The sequence below is a fragment of the Pseudorasbora parva genome, chromosome 21 (assembly GCF_024679245.1).
Source record: "Pseudorasbora parva isolate DD20220531a chromosome 21, ASM2467924v1, whole genome shotgun sequence".
In the NCBI taxonomy this organism is placed as follows: domain Eukaryota; kingdom Metazoa; phylum Chordata; class Actinopteri; order Cypriniformes; family Gobionidae; genus Pseudorasbora; species Pseudorasbora parva.
The window spans coordinates 28,459,340-28,485,490 of record NC_090192.1 but is presented as its reverse complement, the minus strand read 5'-3'; the positions used below and the strand labels follow the sequence as shown (position 1 = coordinate 28,485,490).

The following is a 26,151-nucleotide window of genomic DNA, read 5'->3' as shown; positions in this document are numbered from 1 at the left end:
ATGAGGTTTTTTTTAGAAAGTAAAAATGCAGAATGTTTCCTGTGATGGGTAGGTTTACGGTTTGTACAGTATAAAAACCATTGCGCCTATGGAATGTCCCCATATGTCACAAAAACAAAGTGTGCGTGTGGGGGTGTGTGTGTGTGTGTGTGTGTGTGTGTGTTGTTATGGCGACGGCGTGGGGCTTGTTGATCGTGTGTGTGTGTGTGTGTGTTGTTATGGCGTGGGGCGTGTTGATCGTTAGTGAAGGCCCTGACTGAAAGCCCACGGTACGCTACTGTATAATAATAAGTTGTATTATTTTAAATATATTATTGTCATTATTTGAATCTACAGAACAAATTAATGCATTTTGAATGTGATAATAATAATAAATAAATCATTACATTTTAATCATTCAGAAAACAGTTTTATTTATAATGATTATTCAAAACTATTATTACTAATTATAAATTTTATTATATATTTCCTAAGTATTATTATTTAATAAGTATTTTAGTATTGAGTAATAATAATAATAAATATATGTATATAATAAGTATTATTATTATTATTATTATTATTATTATTTTAATATATTATTATTTTATTCTACAGAACAAATTAATGCATTTTAAGTGTATTTTCAAAACGCAGCAATTTACTTTCCTCAGATACAGATCACAAAATGCAACAAAAAAAATGCACATTTTTCAAACAGTTTCCATACAGCGATGATATCAGGTGCTTACCTCCAGTCTCGTCCTGTCCACATCCTTCGCGAGCTTAGTACGCCCTCTGTTGGCGACAGTGAGCATTTCATATGGGTACACCTTTACAAAAGGAGGGATTGTGTTGTTATGGAGAATGCTATGCGAGGCATTTGCCAAACACAATGAATCGCTGAAAGCAAATGGCTGAGGGAATAATGCACGGTCATTACATTCTAATAGGGTACACAAACACCAACTCTGGCCAAAATACAACACTGCAGCAGCACAGGGTGAAAGTGAGAGTGGGGCAGAGCATGCAATGAGCCCCGTGAGTGAGAAAGTGAGAGCAATGTCTGTGTTTCTTAATATAGGAAAGAAGTGCTGTGGGATAGGGAGTAATATACAGCGCTTTAGTGCAATTTAGATACAGGTGGTGATGCCAATTAGGCTGGGAGTGTGGTTTAGAATGTCCAGGTTGTCCTAGTCCAAAAATGCTCAATAAAGAATGAATTGGTTCTAGGTTTTGGCCATGTTATTAGCCTAAACTTTCATAGGTCAAGCTGGCTAACCGGCTAAAAACCAGCTATTTTTTGCACATTTGGTGCTCAAGAAACCATTCTTATTACTATTAATGCTGAAAAACAGTTAAACTGCTTAATTTATTTTTTTATGGAAACTGGGATAATTTTTTTGATGAATAGAAAGTTCAATAGCATTTTATACTGCTTTTTCAATCAATTTAATGCATCCTGAATAAATTCATATTATTATTATTATTATTATTTTTACGTTTAAACTGTAGTGTAATAAATATTTTAACTGCTGTAGCAGCAGTATTATTTTATTTATAATACAATATGCAATGTAATCTCTGCTGCAGACATTATATTAAATTCTACAGTCCTCCTGTAAATTTTCAGGACTTTTTCTTTATGTGAAGTACAAAAAATAAACTTTGGAGTGTTTTTCCTTTACCAAAAGAAACAAATTGAAATGAATGAGTAACTGTATACAGAAAAAAAATTCTAAAGCTGTTAATTCTAGCCCTCTTACGGACAGTTAACAGTCAACACTCATGCCCGTTATTGTTTCTTACACTGCTGGGAAAGCCTAACAAGTTCTAATTTATTTCATCTTGCCAGTAACTATTAGTTCGGTCCTAAGAGAATCAGGCTTCTGGGTAACTACAGCAACCACTTTTACAAAATATTACCATATGGAACTGTGAAGCCTCTTTAATGAGAACCAGGACTTCAAAATGATTGAATGATCTTGAAACTAAAACTGAGCATGTCATTTGATGACATCATAGCGCTGGAAGATAGGCTGCAGGTAATGCTAGTGTAGTTCTACGCAAAGATGAGCCAATATAACACTCCTCCTGACTGATGAACAATCTTGATTTTGGGAGAGGGGGATGATTATTTATTGAACACAGAGGAGCATTTTAAAAATGGAAGAGAGAAGAGAAGAAACATAGTTATTAGAAAATATTTGGGATACTTGCTTTATATTCCAACATATTAGGCATAGACATTCCCCTGTCCATTCTTGTAATGGAATCTTGGGCATCTTGGGTGGGCTATAGAACAGAACACATACAAGTGATGCGAACGATAAGAAAAGAAAGCAGAAACTGTTTTCAAGAATTCAGAACCTTGGGAAATAGTCTGGATCTAATTCCTAACAGCTATTGCTCTATATCAAGTTCTCTCGGGGGAGGTGGAAACTCAACTATCCATGTGACGTGTTCTTAAGGGTGGGTGGGGTGGACTTTTAACGTATCAAACCCTCGAATGTGCTCTTGTCTTTCCCCGTGGCCATGGCTCAAACTCGGACACAAGCATAGCAATGAGGGCATGAGTGCCATTCCGGTTACATGTAGCATGATTTGACTTCCATATGTGCATGACTGCTGATGCACATGCTCAGTAAACACCGCATGTCAGTCACATACCTTGAAATCTGTATGAATCAGAAAGAGACAAAATCCCCAAATATTACTATATTATTAGAATAGCTTTTTTTCCATTGGTAAGTGTAGTTTCAGTATTAAAAACATTGCATTTTACCTCTTTGTCCTCCGCACACGTCCCCATAACTGTTATACTGAGAGAGTTCTGTAGACTGGGGCTGAAGGACAGACAAAAGAAATGTTATGTTTTATTTTACACTGGTCGATCTGACCTCATTTATTCTACACGCTCAAGTGTTCCAAAACAGATTTTTTTTTTCCCTTTAAAAACACATTTTTCTTAAAAATTACACTATATATATATATATATATATATATATATATATATATATATATATATATATATATATATATATATATATATATTTATTTATAGAGAGAGAGAGAGAGAGAGAGAGAGAGAGATTTTTATGTTTTTGAATAAAGACTCTTACTGTATGTTCACCAGTGCTGCTTTATTTGATCAAAAATACAGTAAAAACAGTAATAATATTGCGAAATATGTAAATTTAAGATTTTAAAATGTAATTCCTGGTATGGTAAAGCTTTCATCTTTTTAGCAGACTTCAGTGTCACATGATCCTTTAGAAATCATTCTAATATGCTGATTTGCTCCTTAGTTATTATCAATTACTATTGGTGCTCAATTATTAATAATGTTTTTTATTATTACAGTTTTTGCTGGTTAATATTTTTGTGCAAACTGTGATACATTTTTCTTTGATAGAAAGTTCAATGAACAGCATTTACTTTTGTATCTTTTGTAATCTTTTGTAACATTATAAACATCTTTACTGTCACTTTTGATCAATTTAATGCATCCTTGCTGAATAAAAGTATTAATTAATTAAAAAACTTCAAAATTTTAAATAATTAATAATAATAATTTGTTTCAATTATATAGCGCTTTACTAGGTATTCAAAATTCTTTACATACAGAAGGGGGGGGGGGGGGTCTCTTTAATCTCCACCAATGTACAGCATTCACCTGGATAATACGACGGCAGTCATATTGCTCAGAACGCCCACCACGCACCAGCTGATTGGTGGAGAGGAGACGATCAGTGTATGGGGACGGTTAGGGGGCCATGATGGACAGAGGATGCCAGGTTACACCCCTACTCTTTTCCAAAGGACGGTGCTTGTTAGAGCATAGTGTCCCCATCACTATAGGACTTTAGGACCTACACAAGACCGCAGGGTCTCCACTAACACCTCTTCCAGCTTCACCTAGTGTTCCCTGGGGGTCTCTCATCCAAGTACTGACCAGGCTCAGCCCTGCTTAGCTTCAATGGGAAACCAGTCTTGGGCTACAGGCTGATATGGCTGCTGGCATGAATTGTAGTATATCATGGTTTCTACAAAAATATTAAGCAACATAAACTTTTTTCATCATTGATAATAATGAATACCATATAATGATAATAGAACTGTTTCTTAAGCACCAGATCAGCATATTAGAAACATATCTAAAGGATCATGTGACACTGAAGACTGGAGTAATGCTGTTTTTACGGCATTTAATTTTCAAATCAATGCAGCCTCCATTTATTAAATAAAGGTAAATAACCGATGAATGGTCGAGACTTACCCGATGGAGGCCATTTCGCCCGTATCCAGGCAGAGATGATGTTTTAACGCTTTGGGAGTCTACAGCAGAGGACAGAACACTTTTGTACACTAATACCAGAGTAAAGCTTTATTTGTTGTGCTTCCTTTCAAACAGATGTGGCATTATACCTGCGGTACTGTTAGCGTACTGAGAGTCAAAGCGCTGGGCGGCCACACTTCGTACGTATTTCTCTCTGTTCATCTCCTTTTCCATCTCCTCCTTCAGAATGAGCTTCCCAAGTCCAGACTGGATCTGCAGTTAAATACAAGTCTATAAGTCATTTTGAATCTCAAGTAAAGATATTTGTACTGGAAAGCAAGTAAAAGTAAGAAAATAATATTTAGTAGTGTAAACACCCCCAATTCTGCTTAACCAGGTGCTGAACTATCATGTTCTTTAAATGGTGTTATTGTTATTCTTTTCAGTGCAAACATGCAAATTAGGCATGTCTGCTTAATTATTTCAGTGATTTTGGGCAATAAAACAATGCAGACTGTACTGTAATGCTGTGTAATGGAGCATCATTTGGCACATACTGTACATGCACTTAAATGTTTGCTTTGACTAAAAAATGACATTAGCAATGTATAAGTATTAATAAGCTCTTGACCTTGCTGAGATGTTCCTCCTGAAGATGTCTACGTTTCATATGCTCGTCCTCTTCTTCGTCCCGTGACCGACTCCTCCCATCTGAGCCTGTACGTCCAGGACCAGGAAAGGTGTTCAAATAAAACAAAAAAGAAAGAAAAACTATTGAGATGATAGCAAAATTGCCATTGTACCCATGGTGACCTTTAAACGGAACCTCTGAATATTATACGCATGGAAACCAAGCATTGGAACAAAAATGACAACATGAGTTAAATAAATAATAATATAAAAACAAACCATGAAAAAAAAAATGATCCGATTGATTGGTGTAATGGTTTTTTGATTGGAAATGTATTGGATGTATTGTCTGTAAAGCCTTATAGCTTTCTTTGGATTTACTACCATCCCATCTGGGTTTAGGGGTAGCCAGATGGAAATAACAGGCTATGTTTAACAGCAGCAATCCAAGAGTTCTCAGTAGACATTGTATTGAGAGCATCATTTAATTCAAAGGCTTCCATTAGTTTTTGGTTACTAAAGGGTTTTATATGTGCTGTTGGGCCTGGAGGAGCCAGCAGCAGGACCGTACCTAAAGCAGCGAGGGATGGCGGACACGGCCAGTAGTCGGTCTCGATCTTTGCGGTTTCGTCTGGCCGAGGGGCGTAGGCAGCAGGGAACTTAGATGATTTGATGATGTCATCAGCAGACTTGCTTTGGGCTGCCAGGGCAGCTGAATCTGAATCGGTATTTTGGGGGAACTGCACTATCAGTGACTGCCTCTCATAGGCTTTTAATAAGTGCAGTGCTGGACAATCAGTTCAAAGCATGACATTTCAGGATTTTATATGTTAACATGTAAATGAAATAATATAAAAAAGTTTTGTGTATATATATATATATATATATATATATATATATATATATATATATATATATATATATATATATATATATATATATATATCTTTTGTTTTTGTTTTTTGTAAAACACCAATTTAGAGATGGTATCAAATGCTTTGAATGTCAATGGCCAGTACTGCATCTTATAAAGGACTGTATAAAGTGGGTACAGCACACATGCTACTGTTTGCAAGTGCATAGATTTTTATAATATTAGGCAAGCAGAGATTGTGTATATATATACACTATATTGCCAAAAGTTTTCGGACACCTGCCTTTACATATACATATACTTCAATGACATCCCATTCTTCATCAGCTATAACACCTTCAACTCTTCTGGGAAGGCTTTCCACAAGATTTAGGAGTGTGTTCATGGGAATTTTTGACCATTCTTCTAGAAGCTCATTTGTGAGGTCGGGCACTGATGCTGAATGAAAAGGCCTGGCTAGCAGGCTCCACTCTAATTCATCCTAAAGGTGTTATCGGGTTGAGGTCAGGACTCTGTGCAGGCCAATCAAGTTCCTCCACACCAAATTAGCTCATCCATCCAGCAAACTCGTTCGTTCGTCCGTCCTTCGAATGAGATGTTAAACCGAGGTCCTGACTCTCTGTGGTCATTAAAAATCCCATGGCACTTCTAGTAAAGAGTAGGGGTGTGACTCCGGTGTCCTGGCCAAATTCCCTCAGTTGGCCCAATCAGGGCCTCCTAATAATCCCCATCCACTGAACTGGCTCTATCACCCTCTCTCCTCTCCACCTATCACTGTTGTGTGGTGAGCGCACTGGCGCCATTGTACTGTGGCTGCCGTCACATCATCCAAGTGGATGCTGCGCACTGGTGGTGTTTGAGGAGAGACCGCTGTCATGAGGGTAAAGCACTTGGGGTGTACAGTAGTACATATGAAAGCGCTATATAAATGCCTCATTCATTCATTCGTTCGTTCATTCATTCATGTCTTTATGGATCTTGCTTTGTGCACTGGTGCACAGTCATGCTGGAACAGGAAAGGGCCCTCACCAAACTGTTCCCACAATGTTGGGAGCATGATATTGTTTCCAAGAATTCACTTTATGCCCAACCCCTGAAAAACAACACCACACCATAATCCCCCATTCACCAAACTTACTACACTTGGCACAATGAAGTCAGGTTCTCCTGGCAACCACAGAACCCAGACTCGTCCATGGGAATCCCAGACAGAGAACACTCAGAGAACACTCTCTACTGCTCTAGAGTCAAGTGATGGCGTGCGTAACACCCAGTGCCGTTTCTAGGCATAGGCAAACTAGGCGGTCGCCTAGGGCGCCAACAGCTGGGGGGCGTCAATGAGTCCCCGCCCCAACAAGATTTTTTAGTTGTTTCATATATATTTTATTATTAATATTTCGTACTTTTGCTATTTCAAGGCATTATGATTAGTTGCGATTATTGGAGTGAAGTCGCCATGGTGATAGTGGAGCTGCTGTAATGAAATGAGATCATGTAGAGGGCGGCAGGGAACGTCGTCATCCATGGCGTTGTAACGCTTGTGTCAGAGTGAAAAATGCAGATAGCTCACTTAATGTAACTGGAGAGTGGATGCAAACACGGAGGCGATTAACATCAAACAGATCGCACTTTATTCCCCGCTGAACTCTCATCACAAACTCCCTTTCCGTCCACAGCATTACTTAATAAAACAAAATAACTGTTAGCAACAGAAAACAGAAAATAATCCCCACACATGGGAGCTCAAGACTCAGTGCGCACATACACAAAAGGCAGACTTCGTTTGCAGGGAGCGCGCGCAACTCTTAAAGGGGCCACACTATATTTCTACTCGTTACAGCGTGCTTTAGTTTCATCATCATGAAAAGGTCAAAGCCATCAGGGGCTCAGTATCGTAAAAAGAAAGCGAAATATACAGGTATAGCCTACTTATTGGTTACTTGTTCTCTACTAAGCTGGTCCCTCTATCATAACGTTGAGCAAAACATTACACTGAATATTAGTACTGGACGGACCACACGCCATGCTCATTTCAGGTGCAGAACATTATAGCAGTTAATTTGAATAAAAATTTTTTTACATCAGAGATAGCTGTTTAGTGTAAATTGATCAAGTAGGCTAATACTGTCATAACCATGGGCGTCACTAGGCCCTTTTTTATGAACTTATGCATCAGCCCCCCCTAAAAAAATATGTGATTAACCTTTAAAACATGAAACTGGCGCAAGGCTTCGGCTACTGCTTCGTCCCGTGTTTTAGTCTTTGTGTCACTGTGTTCTTCAATCCGCAGCGGCGCCGAGTGACATGGTTTTCAAGCTATTGTTATCTAATTTTTTGGCCTTCAGAACATCTTAAAATACACATATGTAGATCATAGAAATCAAATTTTTCTCAGGGGAGCATGCCCCCGAACCCCCCAACATCTATGATCTCAGAGATAATAAACCTAGCTACATTATTTGATTAATGCATGTACAATATGCCCATGAAATAAGGAAGTCATATTTACTTAATAAGTTGTAGTTTAAAAAAAAAAAGGGGGGGGGGGGGGGTGTGTGCACAACATATGAATCTCGCCTAGGGTGCCAGAAAGGCTAGAAACGGCCCTGGTAACACCACTGCATCCAACGCTTTGCATTGCACTTGCTGATACAATTGCTCGTCCGTGGAAACCCATTCCATGAAGCTCTCTAAGGCCAAACAAAGTTTGGAGGTCTGTATCTATTGTTGGTGACTTCTGTGCACTTCAGCAGGGCTCATGTGATCTTACATGGCCTACCACTTTGTGGCTGAGTTGCTGCTGTTCCCAATTGCTTCACTTTTTTATAATTCCACTAACAGTTGACCATGGAATAATTAGTAGTGGGGAAATTTCCCCAATGGACTTATTGGTCAGGTGGCAACCTATCACGGTACCACACTTGAGTTCACTGTGCTCTTTAAAGTGACCCATTCTTTCACAAATGTTTGTAGAAGCAGTCTGCAAGCCTAGGTGCTTGATTTTATATACCTGTGGCCATGGAAGTGACTGGAACACCTGCATTCAATGATTTGGAGGGGTGTCCCAATACCTTTGGCAATATAGTGTATAAACTGTATAGTATATTTTGAAACCAGTAAATGGCACAAGTACAACTGTTCAAAAGGTGCCGTTCAGTTTATTGAAACTAGCTTGATGTGTAGATTTACATAGTATGCAAGATAGAGACCAAAGCAGAGTCATCTGAGGTGTCAGTGAATTTGTTATGGGATCTGGCAGGCTATAACTCCATGCAGTTAAAAGGCAGAATCAAAGATTTACGGCGGCTGTTAAACAAGAAAGTATTTTAGTTTCTTTTTGTGGGCGAGTTGGTTGTGAGGAAGCCATAAAGTAAAAAAAAGTCTTGGAGATTAGAAAAAAATTATGATGTCAAATGGTACTTACATGTAAACATAGGATGTGGTCATAGCATCATAACCACATATTAATGGATGGATGGAGTCAACACACATAAACAAACAAATATAAATAATAAAAATAATATTCAGAAATCATGCTTGCGCGCACACCATAATGACTGTCACCAAACATGTTTTATGGGATAGACCGATTGATTAGATAGATAGATAGATAGATAGATAGATAGATAGATAGATAGATAGATAGATAGATAGATAGATAGATAGATAGATAGATAGATAGATAGATAGATAGATAGATAGATAGATAGATAGATAGATAGATAGATCTTAAGCAACCATAAAACAACCATACCATGCTGTTTGTAGATTGGTGGTTTTCTATACATGTTAATGCCTTGGTCTGTAAATTAGAAAATAAAGATCGAGTTTTAATAACATTTCTAAATGCAGCCTCAGTCACAAATAAGATGCACCAATCAACCAGTTATGATAATGATTTTGGGGAAAAACGATGCATCTAAAGTATGACCAAAATTACTGAATTATATATGGCAGTACATGTACTCAGCATAAGAGGTCATCAAAATCTACCATTAAAAACAATAAATAAGAAAAAGCATTAATGCATCAAGGGGGATCAAAGAAAGGAGGAAGAGAGAGAGAGAAAATGGAGGGAGAGAGACAGAGCAAAAAACTCTAAAGAAGAAAAACAGGGAGATGATGCTCCAGCTCCTACCTGGGATGTGGAAATGTTTAGGGGTCAGAGAGAGGGTCGGGGTGGCCGGCCGAGAGGAAAGGGGAGAACTCCGGCCACTGGATGGCTCAGTGCCTCCAAACAAGAAGAGCAGAATAAGCGGGAGAAAGAAAAGAACAAAAAAAGAAAAAAAGAAAGAAAGAATAATGCCGGAATAAATCTTCACTGACGGAAAGATGGACAAACAGAAAAGGGCTTCAACAGAGAGGTGAGAGACAGACGGATTGGACCAGTGTGGGTCGGCTCCACGAAAGAGAACAGCTTTTGAAGGACAGACAGATTGGAAAGAGAGGCGTGGATCTGGAAAGCAGCATGCAAATACTTCACAATCATGAACATGGTATCATTCAACACCACAGTCATAAAGTACAATTCACACTGTTAGGAAGCCATTGCGTCTGATGGTAATATGACTGATTATCCTTAAAGAGGAAACAAATATAAGCATGCGACATTCACACGTTCCAAAAAATAGTGGGCTGCCTACATAGACAGCATTTCAAGGCAATCTCACAGTGCACTCCAAATAGCTTCAAAAAAGAGATACACTTAATTTTTTATCTGAATACTGAAGTGATATGATAAAAAAGTTGTTAAATGGACTATGTTCTGCAAAACTGTGCTGTTATAAATAATAATAACTAATAATAATAATAGTAACACTTTGCAATAATGTTAGTTAATGCAAATAAAAATGTTTTTTTGTTTATATTAGTTTATATAACAACTTTTGCATTTAGCAATTATCTAATTTCTTATGTTGATCTTTAATTTAGTTGACAGTTTGGTGATAGTCACTCATCTAACAACTTGCCTAATATATATATTTAGCACGTCTGTCAGTTATATATTTTCAGGACAATCAAGTATATCCTCAACAATAATAATAATAATTACTGAATTATGCTGAATTACAGGTTATGTGGAGAGTTTTAAAACACAAGTTCCATTTTCATTTTCCACCTTACAAGACAGCTGCCTATGTAGGCAAGCTGCCTAAACAGCAAGGCAGCTCACTAGATTTTTGAAAAAGAGTTATTAGTATAAGGCCTGGTATCACAGACAGAGCTAAGATTAAGCCAGGATTAGGCCTTAGTTTAATTAGAACATTTGAGTGGCGTTTATTAAAATGCTTTAGAAAAAAACTGGTGCTTATCATTACTGGTGTGCATGTTGAGTTATATTTTAAGACATTTCAGTGCACGTTGCTTCCAGTTAAAACATGCATTTTAGTCTGGGACTATCTTAAGCCTTGTCTGTGAAACCGAGGGTAAGAGTATTAGTGAAGTCACAGTGACTTGGTTAAAGGTGCAGTGTGTAATATCAATAAGGATCTTTTGACATAAATGCAATATAATATACCTAACTGTTTTCAGTGGTGTATAAAGACTTTACATAACGTACCGTTATATTTGTATTACCTTAGAATGAGCTATTTCTATCTACATACACCGCCCATCCCCTCACAGTGATGTCACCATTTTGCGGCATCATGTTTCTACAGAAGCCCTAAACGGATAAACTGCTAGCTATTCTCTGCTGTTTTAGAGGACAACATCTTTGTCTTGTGTCGGCCCCTGTAGCTTCTCTATGTGCTTTGAAAGGGATGGGTGAGTGGTGGGCAGTTGCAATTCGTACCCTCATCACTAGATGGTGCTAAAATGTACACAGTGCACCTTTAAATGTTGACTTATTAACTGTCATCAAATGAATCGAATCCGGAATAGTCAAAACACAGGACCAGCATGCATCTGAACTGCCACGGGCACCAAATTGCTCAACAACAGCCACAAAGCCAAGACATACCTATGCAGAAAGAATCTGTGGAGAGGACAGAGGGACATTACATACATGAGCATGTGATTAGTAAACTGTGCATTAGCAACTCGCAATTACATGTGCTTCAGTTGCATTTACAGATCAAACGCAGCACTTGACCTCATAAGAGCGCCATTCAAGCATTTCAAGTCCAAGAATTTCTCAAACAAAGTCGCCAAAAGCACAGCTTTACAAGCTAACAAAAATCAATCATCACATTCAAGACATTTCAGCAGGCCTGAATCCGAGGAGGGAGGTGGATTTGAATCTACAGGAACGATAATGTTACTGAGAACGCGGCAAAGAGGTCGGGCAACGGGGGTGGAAAGGCCTTACCTTTGTTATGGGGGAGGAAGTGATGTCGGAAGGGGGAGGTAGGGCGCGTGTCGCTGTTGCTGGAGCGCAAAGAGGAGCAGAGCTTCAGCATTCCTGCCAGCCGCTCAGGGAAGAGGAATAGAGGAGCAGAACGAAGGAAAAAAGAGGGTGGAAGGAGCACACATGAGCAGAGGAGGAGGGAAAATAAGCTCAGGAGGAAACGGAAAGCAAGAAAAGGCCGTGCGAGGCCAAAACGTGGCGAGGAGATCTCGCTCATCCATACACTGCTGGAATCCTATGGAGGGAGGATTTGGATCCTTTGATTTGACTCACCTGGTCTGTGGAAGTGCTGGGGCGACTTGGATATAGGGGGGATGTAGTTATGGCGGTGGTAGACCGGAGAGCCGATGGAGCCCTGGCTGGTGGATCTCTGAATGATGCGCTCCCTCATGTCATAGCAACCCTACCGCATACATGCACACACAACATAACATATGGGAAGGTTCAAAATATCATACACATTCACATTACTAAAAGTCTAGTTTAATGACATGTACTATAGGCTCTACTGTGATGACTATGCATTATGAAATAGCCTCTAACCTCAGCAGATGGGGTGGGAGACAGCGTTCTTGGAGACTGAAACATAACAGGAACAAAAGCTCTACGTAAGGATGCATCAGAATTAGCACTAAACGGTGGAGAGGAGACTGTATGCTTAATAGAGCAGGTCAGAAAAGCAAAAAAATTGGATTAGGAACAGGAAGTTAAATCATGCCATTGTGGTTTAGGCTTTTTAAGGTCTGAGTGGCTTTGTATATTAGGTAAGTCGTAAGAAGAGTGAATATCACAAAACTGCCAAGAAATGTTCAGCTCAAGAGTTAAAAGAACTAAATAAGAAATTAGATGCATTACATACAAAAAATGTATTATTTAAATTTAAAAATATATTTATTAATTTTATTTAAATACAATTTTTAAATCATTTTATTAATAAATATGTTTGGAGTATGTAAGATGTTTTTAGAAGTAGTCTACTATGCTCACCAAGGCAAGGCTACATTTATTTAATGACAAAATACAGTTAAAACAGTAATATTGTGAATTATTAGAATTTAAAGAAGTTTTTTCAGCATCCATTACTCCAGTCACATGATCTTTCCGGAATTTTTTTATACATATGCTGATTTGATGCTCAAGAAACATTTACTTATAAACATTTATATTATCAATGTTGAAGTTGTGCTGCTTAATATTTATGTTTGCAGGATTATTCGATGACTAGAAAGTCTTAAATTAAGGCATTTATTTATACACTTTTTATAACAGTGTAACAAGTCTTTACTGTCACTTTTGATCAATTTAATTCATCCTTTTTCTCACATGTTTGTATACTCATACATGTGCATCTTTATTTACATATTCAGTCACATACTCATTCATTTACTATGAGTACAACATGTGTGACTTGTGCTTATAATGTTCAAGAATGATGGCACAGCGTGAAGTCCCGTTTCAACATATCGTATTGCTATTAATGTTTCCCTGTTTATGTAAAGCTTAATAAAGCATATCAATTTGGAAGAAAAAATGCATGCATCCTTGTTGAATAATAATATTAATAGTAATATTTATTTCCTCCAAAAAAGATCTTACTGATCCCAAACTTTTGTTTCTTGTGAAATGTCTTTGTGATATTCCCTCAGCTTTAGCAAGGATAAATACAGACAGACAAACAAGACAAACATGGGCACGCATTCCGACAAGCACACTCTTGCTTCTTTGTAGCCATTAATTATACAGAGGACTTCTTCCGGCGCTCAAGGGACAGCTGATGTTCAGTGCCATCTCCATCATAAGCACATTTAGGAGATAGATAAGTGCGGCTACAGCTCACAACCCGACTGTGTCAGGGTTCAGAGGGAGGTCACTGACAACTTACTGTTTCTGCTGACAGTGAGGAGGGGTCTTGTGGCAGGGTCTGGGAATGTGGACACAGAATTAAAATCACTAAAAAATAACGTATATTGTCATACGTCATGGAAACAGCTGCGCTTGCAGTGACCCTACATGCATTGTGTGATGTTTTAAATTAGATGAATGTAATGAAGGAATCGCACAGAAGAGCTTGCAGTGTTTGGGCCCAATCATACACCCGGCGCAATTTGGCGGCGTTTTTTTGCAGTTATAATTTTCACATCCTGTGCCATGTTGTTGAAATAGGAAATGCATTTGCACCCATGGGCGTGCTGGTCTGAAAACGAGGTGTGTTCAGAAGCATTGTCGTCTACTTACTTAGAGAGCAGCTTTTCACATGAGACTGAGAGAACAGACAACAGCCAGTGAAATGAGTGAAACTAGGTTTGAGAAGCATTCATGCTTATTAGATTAGGTTAGGTTTTGTAAATCAATGTTAGTTGTGTTCTTATTAGTTTGGGTTGGTACTCCACAAACTAACTGGTCATGTCAGCAGTTTTTGTCTACCCTGCTTACACTTACTGTGGCTCTGCCTCTGGTAGGGCTGCCACCTGAGGCTTTGACAGGCTGTAGGGGAGGAAAGGGTTGATTTTGGTTACTCTAAAAACGTGTTTGTGACTCAAGAAAACATTATGCTTTAAAGGAATATTCTTGATCATTTTTAACTTGCTTTAACAGATAATAATTTTGTAAACAGTTATTCACTATGAAAGGCTAGCTGCTAGTTAGTCACAATATAAAAAAAATACATTATGCTTTTTCTAGCATGATAGTTATAAAACTAGCGTGATATAATTGCTTGCTTCCTTTCTGTGCAGTTATAATTATATATCATTCATGTCCAATCAAACGCAAAAAAAAGCACACAAAATATAAAGTCCCAATTGTGAGTTCTAAAGTCAGAATTGCTAGATATAAACTCACAATTGTGAGACAAAAGTCAAAATTGCCAGATATAAAATCACAATTGTGAGAAAAATTATCTTTTAAAATGTTTATTCTGTGATGGAAACAAGCTTCCATAGTAGAATAATTGCGTTTTTTTAATGTAATGTACTACCAGAAGTAGTCCCACTGCAGAAGGATGATTTAGGCAACTTTATAGCTCTTTATAACTTTATAAAATAAGATCATATTTCTGCTAATAAATGCTCGACCCACTTGCTTGATAGGCTTTCTTTGTAAATATTTTACTGTAAATGCATTTCCTGTTTGTTTATACACAATCAAAGAATTGTAAATTATTCCATGTGGTAATCAACCACAGATGCAGGTGGGAAAAAAAACAGGAATGTTCCTTTAACATGCATTTCATCACCGCAGACTGCCTGGGATCTTGATTACGGTCACCAGGGGGCGCTGTGACACTGCTGTATCTACACAGAATGCGCACAGGCGTTTTCAGGTACAGAAGAGCAATGTTTAATATACAATGGGAACCCAAGAGGAGTCACAGAAAATAAAAATAAAAACATTTCTCATACATTCTTTTCATGCATAGACATAGCTAACATGTTGACAGGAATACATGCAATGTACATGATCACATACAGAGAAATGAGCAAAAGCACACACTTGCTCACATCTGCTCTGTCTGCGGCCTGACAGCCTTAACCAATAGTGCTTTTTTGGAACACTAATGGGATCATGGGGTCAGAGAGCTATTGTGGTTTCTGTGATAAAGTAGGGACCTGGGGATGGGAGGGTATTATCACAAATATTGGGCATTGGCAGGGTTGGGTCTGTTTTATAGGGGTCGTCTGGTAGTGTCTGGGCCAGATCGCTAAAGTGGCCAAAAGTCCAGGTTTGGTAATGGAGACAAGACCAGTGGCTTTCAACCAGGGGATCGGGGCCCACTAGGGGCGCTAAAAATTGTTTTTGTAATGCTTAAAATTAATCAGTTGTACATCTTTACATATATTTTCACTCAACCATTGTTTTTTTATTAAAGAACATGTTCTGGAATACAGAACATAACATTTTAATTAAATAAGCCATGTTAAATAATTCAGTGTATTAGCAAAAAAGCAGATTTGTCATAATTGCAGCAGAAATATCTTTGGATGTGTTAGGCAATGGGACCACTAGAGTCAAAAAAATTGAGAACCGTTGGACTAGACCGTCCGGATCTCCAAATTGAAGAACGGGATTGCTAAATGTATAGAGTATGGCTGTTCATACATTTTTAGACAGGTACACTGTCTGATTTGAGGTAAAATGGCTTGAGTTTACTTTTCATGAAAGCCACACCTAGTCCAAAAAAATATGAGAATAAATATAAACATAAATCATTGACATCATGTCTACTCAGCCATATAGTGGCTATATCTATCGTTTTAGCTCATATTAGCACGAAGTTTGTTAATCAGAAAGACACTAAAAGTTTACAATTTTACCTCTCCAGGGCTGTGCCTTCCTTGTCTTTCCAGGGTGGAGGAGGTGGAATGGAGAGACTCATAGGATATCATGTCTGGACGCTCTATGTCATAAATGGCCTTGACTCTGGGAATGGCTGCTAGGTCCTTGTAATCAATAATCTCATTGTCTACTTTTGCCTGGAGGAAGGAGAGGATGAGGGACAGGGGAAGGGGACACATAGGTGGAGAAACACAGGGAGAAAAGGTGTTGATGAGGAAGAGGTCAGGGCACAGGTCAAAGGTCATTCACATCACATCCAACCAGAGCTACGGCTCTCACAAAGGTCATCACACGGGGTGAACGCACACTGTGGAAAGATGAACGCTGTTGTTGGAGGCATGCTAATGTGGAAAGCTAACCCACTTAACATTTGCTTAACAGACTTTCAGTGTTAATGTAAATGATTTTCTAAATTTGTTTACATGCAAAAATGATGCTACAATGTCAAATGCAAGGCGAAGGCAAAGAGTGGAGAGAAGATGAAGGAAACTCCTGTGCTTTTCCTGCGTGTCCAGGAGTTGTTGTTTTTTTACATTGACCCGGAAGTATACCAGCATCAGAATCCGTTGCGGATTGAGTGGTAAGATCTGACAGAATCGGGAAACGATTGGGGGCGCCGGTGAGCGGGACTCACATAGATGGTGTGACCTGGAGATCCAGGTATGCTCGAGCCAGGTCTCGAACAGATACTCTCAGACGATGACCTCGTGGGCTGCGGGAGAATGAGATGTTGTATTAGCAACAAGCTGAAGATAACAGACACAAATATTCCTAAACACACTCATAGATGCCAGGGGGAAGCTAAAAGAGGTAGCTCAGCTACAAATGACATTTTGTCATCAGTTACTCACCTTCATGAATGAGGATTGGGCTTTCAAGCTCCAAAAGAGCGCCATAAAAAACATTGTCAAGAAACGCTATACGCTGTATGCACTAAACTTCTAGTCTTCTGAAGCCATACAGTACGTAGTGTGAGAAACATACTGAAATTTAAATCGTTATTCTTAAAAGTGTTGGCCTTTTAAGAGCTGAATAACACTTTCATTGTATTGAAATGTGCAGCTTGGACATTCCGCTAAATATCTGCATACAGGAAAAAACCTATGTAAAAGATTCTTTTAAAATATTCTTACTTGTAATTTGAATGTTTTTGGATACTTAATTGTATTTTAATCACAATTAAATTTAAATGTAATATAAATGTATAATAAAGCTAAACTTTAGAGTGCTTTGATCCACTTAACATATAAGTACTTAATTGTATATCATTTCATAATGCTATTTTCGTTGAAATATGACTAAAATGTACTGCTGAATAAACTAAAATATACTTTAATATATTTTCTATTGAATCCTTTGTCTCATGTATTTAATTATATATGTAATTAAACATTTGAAAATATGACATTTCAACTTAATACATTTAAAATATATTAACTTTAAATGTAACATTGAATAATTCTACAGTTAAAATGCTAATCAATGCTTCAATACTTTATGTAACACGTTAAAAAAGTGCAATTTTTTTTAAAAAGTGTAAAGAAAAATGAAAGTGTACTCTCTTTATGTAGCCTTTTATTTCATTAATATTATATCTGCAAGTTTATATATGCAGTTTTGTAAAAAAAATAAAATAATAATAATAATATTGGAAGTACACTACTACATGGGCACATTCCACTGACTCAACTAAGCGCACTTCTTTTTAACAAGGGAAGTCAAAAGAGATGAGCATGAATGATGAGAGTAAATGATGACAAAAATAATAATTTTGAGGTGAAGTAGGCACATTCTTGAGCTTTCTTTCAGCACAGTTTAGAAAACCACAGGATATCCAGCTTATATTGCCTCGTACTCGTACGCAAGCCTTTTCAAAATGCATTCGGTTTCATATCATACAATCAGTACAGCCAGTGCAGCCAATCCCTCAGATATGACTCTTGGTCAAAAACACCCGAATTGGACGACCTTTAGGAACACTATTCCGTATGAGAGGCCAGTTATGTTACATGGTGAGCTGAGCTCATATCTGAGACCGTTCTGCATGAAGAGTCAAACAGCCGTCATTCCTGTAATGGTGGATAAAGCCCTGGAGTGCTTGAACCACATGCCTGCAGCGGTGAAAAGCGCAATGATTCACACACAGGCTGTTATGCGGAAGTTGGTGAGGGCAGAAAGCCCTCACTGCAAATGCAAGAGCTGCAAAACACATTCAGGCTGGGGTTCCCCCACTCTGCTGCCAGAAGCAGAATACAGTACCTGCCTTTCTGATTGGTGCAGAGAGGTTACTGAGGGTGGGAGGGGCTGTGAAGGGAGGAAAAGGCATCACAGGATATGACATCACACTCAACAAAACACTTGAATCATTCACCTGAGCCAGCGGCCTTCTAACTAAAGCACTACATTCCTAGACATCTACTCGCAGCCTTGCTTGCTATTGTATGCATGCGGGCAGTTCCTGATTTCAGGTTTTGTGGTACATGAGGTTATTTTGGGGTAAATTTCCATGAGGATTATATTAAATTATATATTATTATAACCTAACTTGCAGGAGGAGAGAGCAAGCATATTCTTATTGTGTATGCACGCTGGTTCACTCTTGCTGAGGAGGACATACACTACCACTCAAAATGTTGAAATATTTTTTGTTCATTTTTTGAAAGAAGTCTCTTAAATTTGCCACAGCTGCTTTAATTTGATTAACAGTAAAAACATTAATATTGCGAAATATTATTACAAATTAAAGAACTGTTTTTAATTAAAGGAATAAAATGCATTTAAAAATATATTAAAATAGAAAAACGTCATTTTAATTTTAATTTCATTTCACAATATTACTATTTTTACTGTATTTGTCTTCAAATAAACACAGGCTGTGTCCGAAATCACGCCATATACCCTTAAAAAGAGGACACTATTTGAGGAGATCCCACAATTCACTGCAATAACGAGTGTACATCTGATGGCTGCGTCCAAAACCTGGAAAACGACGCGGACAGTAGTAAAGTATTTTTTTAGTATTTTTACTTTTAAGTAAATTTTTCAAGTATATACTTTATCAGTGTTTTTCTTTGGATAACCTTTACTTCACAACATTCCAAAGCATATATAATGTCATACTTTTTACTGCACTATATTTCATAAATACATTTTTCATAATTTTTTTTTTTTTTTTTAAGTTAACTCTTAATTACATTAAACATATAGCACTTTCTTACTTGTACTCAAGTAAAAATGTAATTACTTTTACTTGAGTAAAAGTATACAGCACTACATTTCTAATGTAATTAAGTATTAAATGATATTCAATATGAAACGCAGTGCAGTAAAAATTACTATATTATGTTTTGGAATGTTGGGAAGTAAAAGTTTTCCAAAGAAGAACACAGATAAAGTACATATACTTGAAAAATAAAATGAACTCTGCATATTTCAAGGTAGGATGGCATCAAAACACGTGTAAGGTTCACTTCCAGTCTCCCGACAGACCTTCATCTGATCGATTTTTAAAGGCAGCATAAATTTATTCTTCGCTGCCTTTGATATCCCACAATCCTGTGCGTTCCATTCTGTCACAGTTGAGCCAGAAAAAAATATGGCATCCAAAAGTTGCATTTGCTGCTCAGTTTGTATGTTTGTTTTTAACAATAAGTATGTTTTTAACCAACATTCTCCACTTCTGATGTCATTTCTAATGAGCAAAGATTAATGTAGTAATTAAATATTTGTTTAGTTCTCCCCAGAGCTATCGTTAAACTGTTATGCAGCCTCAGAAGTCTGTCCGAAATCATTTTCGTGAGGTGCCTTTATGCACAATCGCTGCCTGCAGTAATTGTCTGATAAGGCAGCGAGGCAACGAGTCAGCTCCCCAGGTTTTCAGACAAAGCCGAACACGAGAGACTTTCTTCAAAAACATGAAAAAATCTGAATTATTCCAAACTTCTGATTGGTAGTGTAAGTTAACTAATATGAGGCTAATAGAACACACAGCAGTTCAGTCTTGCTTCGGAGTAAAGCAGGACAGTTGGAGGGAGCTGTGTTAGCTGGAAGCATTGCAGTTTGGAGGGAGTGCAGAGCGGAAGACTGCAAACCTCACGACTGCCCAGGGGACGCCGGCCCAGTTGAGAGCCACCTGGGCCCCGGCGCTGAATCTGAGACTGGGGGTAAAAGATATCAAACGGACTGGGTTTTCCTTTAGGATGTTGCCAAGCTGCCTAAGGAGGAGAATCACAACAGAATGGACAAAATACTCACTGACAAACACACATACACATACACTCTGTTTTTGTGATTCAGACGTAACACTTCAGCTAGAGCACCTGAGACTTAATTTTAACTTTGGAGTCACTGGGGAAAAGTGCTTTGAAGAATGTAAGCATTTTAAACATCTCCCAGCCAGGGTTTCGTAGTTGTTTCTGGGACGTAGATGTTGTTTCTAGGTACAATATGAGGGAGGAGCTCAAGTTTTCTCTTCCAGAGAGAAAGACTTATTAAGTGAATGACTGGCTGACAGTAAGTGTTTAGATGGATAGATACTCACTCTGTACTTCTCTTCCACTCTACTGTTGTTCTTACAGTCTGGATGCCATACTGTAGAACCTTTGGGAGATAGAAATCAAGACAAAATATGTGGGTGGAGTATATCAGAAAGAATTATATTACCACATGATTGCCCCCCATTACAAATTAAACATTCCAACAACACATTTTCTTAATTTGTATACAAATTGCAGAGTTGACCTCATTCACTCTGTTACCAAAGTCATTAAAATATTTTTTGTTAAAACATCAAAATAAGCTGTATTTAGACAGAATTATGGCAACACAGGTATGCAAAAAATTACAAAGCCCATGAACAATAAACAGAAAATAGACTTTCAACCCTGTTACCAACGTTATCATAGGAAAAAATAAATAAATATTTTTCCTTATTTTTTTGGGGAAAAAATATCTATTTTATTTTATTGTGCTAAAATGATCAGCTGTAGTTAGACATGTCCAGAATTATACCAACTAAACTTTTTTTTAATGTTTTATTTTACATCACCAAAGTTTGCATATATTTTTCTTACCTTTATGGAAAATATAAAAATAATAATTTTATAAAATAACAAAATCAGTTGTATTATTGTCCCAAAAATCATAAAAGGTTTGCAATTTTTTTTTTTTTTTTTGTAAAAAATTGTAAAAACAAATTAAAAAATTTGTTTTAACATTAATGGGGTGGTGAATTTAAAAATCAGCTTTCCCTTGAGCTTTTGATATATAAAAGGACATGGTAATATAAGAATATCCTTTACGTTTCAGGGCTGAAAACTTCCTTGTTAGTTAAAGAAAAGCTTTTATAGACACCAGGCCCAGAAAACGGTCCTGTGCTTCACACTGACGTCAGTGCGCGACAAAACACCGCCTCTACAGAATCTACAGCACATCTAATCCAGTACGTATGCGTGTTTTTATATGTAATAGTACTGCATTGTTATAGATCGTTTTGCTTATGTGTCTAACAGAAAATACCTTTAGTACGCTGGACTCAGACACGTATGGGCCATCGCTCGCAAAGCCCGGCAGGCCGATCAATCTCATTATATTCCGTTCTTGTTCTGCTATTCTCTCTCAGTCTCTCTCTCAAGTTGACATCTGAAGGGCGGCCGAACGTGTATGTGTGTGTGCACGGTGTATGTGTGTGCGCACGGTTCGCGCTTATATCGTCCGATCTTTCGGGCTATGTGTAATATAAGAATAATAGTCCAATCAATCACAGGTTGATGAGAAATAAAACATTGTGTTTGTTTGATAAAGACGTTTACGAGCCCTGTGATCAAGATAATCATTCTGGTTGCCGCTTCTCCCTCAATCTCTCCTCTCTCATGTGACTGAACTGACACAGGAGCTTAAGCTCATTAAATATGTAAATCTTATCCAATCCTAGCCGTGGGCGTTTACATCCAAGTCTCCAGTGTGGCACGGCCATCAGAACCCAGCGTTTTGGAGATAGCCTCACAACCAGTGTATACAATAGCCTATTATTTATTAGTTATGATGTTTTTGAATGTAAAAACCACACGAACATCATTAGTTGACATCAGACAACAGTATAATTAAATCAAAAAGCCAGTTCATGAAGTTTTGTGCTTACCCTGTAGGTACATCTCCTCTCCTTCCGTGAACATTTGATTGCACCTGCTGCATCGTGCACAGCTTGGATGGTAGTGCTTGTCTCCTGCCTGTGAGGAGGCAAAGGTCAAAATTCAGAGGTCAACAGATTTCACACGAAAAAACACAACACTGGACAAAACAAACTGAAATACATATCCCTTAACATATGTGGCAAAGCGAAACAGTCTGTGGGGGACAGAACAGGTGTGCTATCATTTCATTGCACTTCACTTATTTCAAAAGGTGTGTGTGTGTGTGTGTTCTCGATGAATTAAGCTCTGTTATAGGATTTGCAGAGTCACTGTTTGCACAGCACACTATCCCGTATTATTTTACCCTGCCAAACGAAATTACCTTCCTGACCTCCGGATGCTTCCAGGTCAAGAGAACAAAAGCAGCATAAAACATTCACTCACTCACACACATGCTTGCTTGCCATACACATTAATGTATCAATAAAGATTTATAGTTTTAGACAGCTGTGTAATGTTGCATACATGATTTGAAATTGCATCGCCCTGTTCAACATTTCAGAAGAACGTGCGCTAACCACTGCAACACGGTCCGTCAGCCACAGCTATGAGCTGGAATGCTGATATCGGAGAGCTGGGAGGTTCACTAGGGAACTGGAAGGGCTGAGAAACACTGCATTCTGTCAGTCTTTTCCCTTCTGAAAGGTCATTCTCATCCACGAGAAGAAAAATTGAAAGATGATCACTGGGCATGATCACATGGTCCCTTATAGGCTAAGATTGAGAGGGTTCAGATAGTCGCAGACACACTACTGTTCAAATTTTTGAGGTCAGTGAGATTTTTTCTTTAAAAATCGAAGGGTTAGTTCATCTAAAAATAAAAAATCTGTCATTAATTGCTCACCCTTATGTTGTCCCAAACCTATAAGACTTTCGTTCATCTTCAGAACACAAAAGAAGATCTTTTTAGTGAAACCAGAGCTGGTGCTGTGAAATCTAGCTTTCTGTCCGTCCATTGACAGTCTAAGCAACTACCACTTTCAAGATTCAGAAAGGTAAAGACATCATAAAAGTAATCCATGTGACTCCAGTCATTTAACTTCAAGTTCAATCCTGCGTTCAGACAACAACGTCTGCTCTCGTGTCAACACAACGCGTATGTGTCATGGTGCTCTTGTGAATTTGCAATGGAAATGTATATTTTGTAAATAAAGTGGACATTTATATTTTTTATATTCATATTTGGATTTATATTTTTTGCAAAGCACTTGCTTCATAAAACTGAGGTTAAACTACTGAGTCACATGGATTACTTTTATGATTTCTTTACCTGTCTGAGGCTTGAAAGTGGTAGTTGCATAGACTGTAAATGGAGGGATAGAATTTTCATTTTTGGGTGAACTAACTCTTTAATACCTTTTTTCTGCAAGGATGCATTTATCACAAGTACAATAAAGACATTTATATTATAACAAAATGTTATTAAAAAGTAAAATAAATGCTGTTACAGTAAAAGTATTAGAGTTTTCACAAAAATATTAAGCAGAATAACTTTTTCAACATTGATAATGATAATAAAAATCTTGAAAAGAAAATATTATTATTAGAATATTAGAATGATTTCTAAAAGATGATGTGAATCTGAAGGCTATAATGACTGCTGAGACTTTTTTGGTCACAGGAATAAATCACATTTTAAATTAAACTATAATAATATTTCGCAATATTTCTGTTTTTGCAGCCTTAAAATGTTAATGGTAGTGTATATAGTAGTCATAGCTCAAGGTACAGGACATTCCACATAATATTCATAAGATTGTGAATGTGTGTTTGTGAGATCATCACTCTAGGTCATGTATAGCGCGCAGCTGTAAGTCATCTGCAGTACTGTTTCATCATTCTGCTGCTTTCAGTTAGCTCTGGGAATGCTGATGAGCCTCGCAGTTCTGACATTCTCTCTCTCTCTCTCTCTCTCTCTCTCTCTCTCTCTCTCTCTCTCTCTCTCTCTCCTCTAAAACCTCCTTATTTGAGGCAACACTTTGTTTAATTGCCATTTCCTTCTTTTTGATTTCTTTAGCTGTTATTTTTTTTCTCCTTATTTATTGTTTTTAATCCTTAAAAGCACAGTTTATGCAAAAGATAGTTATATATATATTTTACTTAACCTCATGTATTTTTTATTTTGTGGAACACAAAAGAAGAAATTGTTTCAAGAATATTCGCAACTCTCTTGTCCATAATGAAAGTAAAATTGTAGTGGAGCTGTTAAAATTAAGAAAAAAAGTATAATCATGTGGTCCATACTTATATATGATGGCTTTGCATGACAGACTGAAATTGTCTACAAAATTAATGCTTTTTTTGACGACAAACGTCATCTGCCATTTCTCATGACAAATGGTACTGAATCAATATTATACATGCCATCTTTTGCCACACAAAGTTATTTTTTTGCTTCAGACATATTGAAATATAGTGTTCGACTACTTTTATAATATTTTTATGGTGCATTTTGGAGCTTAACAAAGGGGTTGCCAGAACATCCCCCCTCACCAAAATGGAAAAAAGAACAATCAAAAAGGTTTGGAAAGGCATGAGTCAATTTGTTAATTCCCACTCAAAAGATTTGCTCTTTTACTCTTTGAAATTCATACATGTTCACATGAGCTATTCTGCACTAAAAAACCTAAAGCTTTGTTTATCTTGCTTCTCATACAGGCACACAATTCAATTGTTTTGCTGTTCCTCTATCAGCTGGAGCTCTGCACGCTGAAGAGGGAGTCGCCCATTTGGCTCCTCTGCAGGGGAAACATCCCATGTTCCTCTGCCGTCTTGAACTATGAGGCAATGCAGCTGAAACGCATGATTTCACACAGATGTGACCCCTCGGGCCCCGGGCCTCTTTGCCATGGCAACAAGACCATGCAACAGTTTTCCAGTAAACAAACCAGCGTGACAACATGTTCTACCTCTCTGTGTAGTGCTCTGTCTGAGAGAGACGTCTGCCAGTCATTTCCTATTGCATCACAAGAAGCAAACACAGAAAACATAGAGCACTGAACTCTGGGGCCAAGAACAGTCCACGCCTCTGCTTCAGCCCAGATGGAGGGGTGTGGACAGAAGACAGAGCCAGAGAAAGGGAGGGAGACGGGGATAAAGAAAAAACAGCGAGGGGAATAACGACTGGGGGATGCAAAGGGGGAAAAAATGAAAGAAAGAAAAGCGAGAAAGTGCTTGGATATATAACTATTATTTTGGATGATGGTCCCATGCATGGGATGTTAACTTTACTAGGCTAGGTTGTTTATTCATCTTAACCAGCAAGACTTTATTCATCTTAAATAAAGTACGTCTGAATGTAAGATTTATGTATTTGAATTGCATGTCAAATATTAACAAAATAATGTGATGCATATTTGTCACAAACAAAAATGAATCATATAAGAAAAGGGTAAGATTTCAGTAAAACAATGCATTTTAAATACACACAAAGTTTATACATTTATAACAAAATGTACACAAAAATAATGAAAATGTGATCATTTAAATAAAATAAAATAGTTAATAATAAATT

The 26,151-nt window shown here is 37.6% G+C and overlaps 1 protein-coding gene across 5 annotated transcripts in view; it reads right to left on the bottom strand.

Moving 5' to 3' along the window:
* Positions 1-753: 753 nt before the first annotated feature.
* Positions 754-26,151, bottom strand: part of ablim1b (actin binding LIM protein 1b) — a 96,985-nt gene continuing 71,587 nt past the window's right edge. The window contains exons 7-27 of one of the 5 annotated variants that reach the window (XM_067429547.1): positions 22,586-22,673; positions 20,987-21,045; positions 20,538-20,660; positions 18,706-18,750; positions 17,081-17,158; positions 16,425-16,583; positions 14,551-14,595; positions 13,994-14,032; positions 12,655-12,690; positions 12,385-12,514; positions 12,073-12,165; positions 11,725-11,739; positions 9,901-9,993; positions 9,517-9,564; positions 5,460-5,606; positions 4,890-4,975; positions 4,408-4,531; positions 4,259-4,317; positions 2,765-2,825; positions 2,650-2,695; positions 754-777 (exon numbers count right to left, since the gene is read on the bottom strand). In XM_067429547.1, the coding sequence (XP_067285648.1) occupies positions 2,667-2,695; positions 2,765-2,825; positions 4,259-4,317; positions 4,408-4,531; positions 4,890-4,975; positions 5,460-5,606; positions 9,517-9,564; positions 9,901-9,993; positions 11,725-11,739; positions 12,073-12,165; positions 12,385-12,514; positions 12,655-12,690; positions 13,994-14,032; positions 14,551-14,595; positions 16,425-16,583; positions 17,081-17,158; positions 18,706-18,750; positions 20,538-20,660; positions 20,987-21,045; positions 22,586-22,673 (1,557 nt within the window). In that variant the 3' untranslated portion in view covers positions 754-777; positions 2,650-2,666. The remainder of the gene's footprint in view (positions 778-2,649; positions 2,696-2,764; positions 2,826-4,258; positions 4,318-4,407; positions 4,532-4,889; positions 4,976-5,459; positions 5,607-9,516; positions 9,565-9,900; positions 9,994-11,724; positions 11,740-12,072; positions 12,166-12,384; positions 12,515-12,654; positions 12,691-13,993; positions 14,033-14,550; positions 14,596-16,424; positions 16,584-17,080; positions 17,159-18,705; positions 18,751-20,537; positions 20,661-20,986; positions 21,046-22,585; positions 22,674-26,151) is intronic. The other 4 variants (XM_067429551.1, XM_067429548.1, XM_067429549.1 and 1 more) reach the window with 4 other exon arrangements.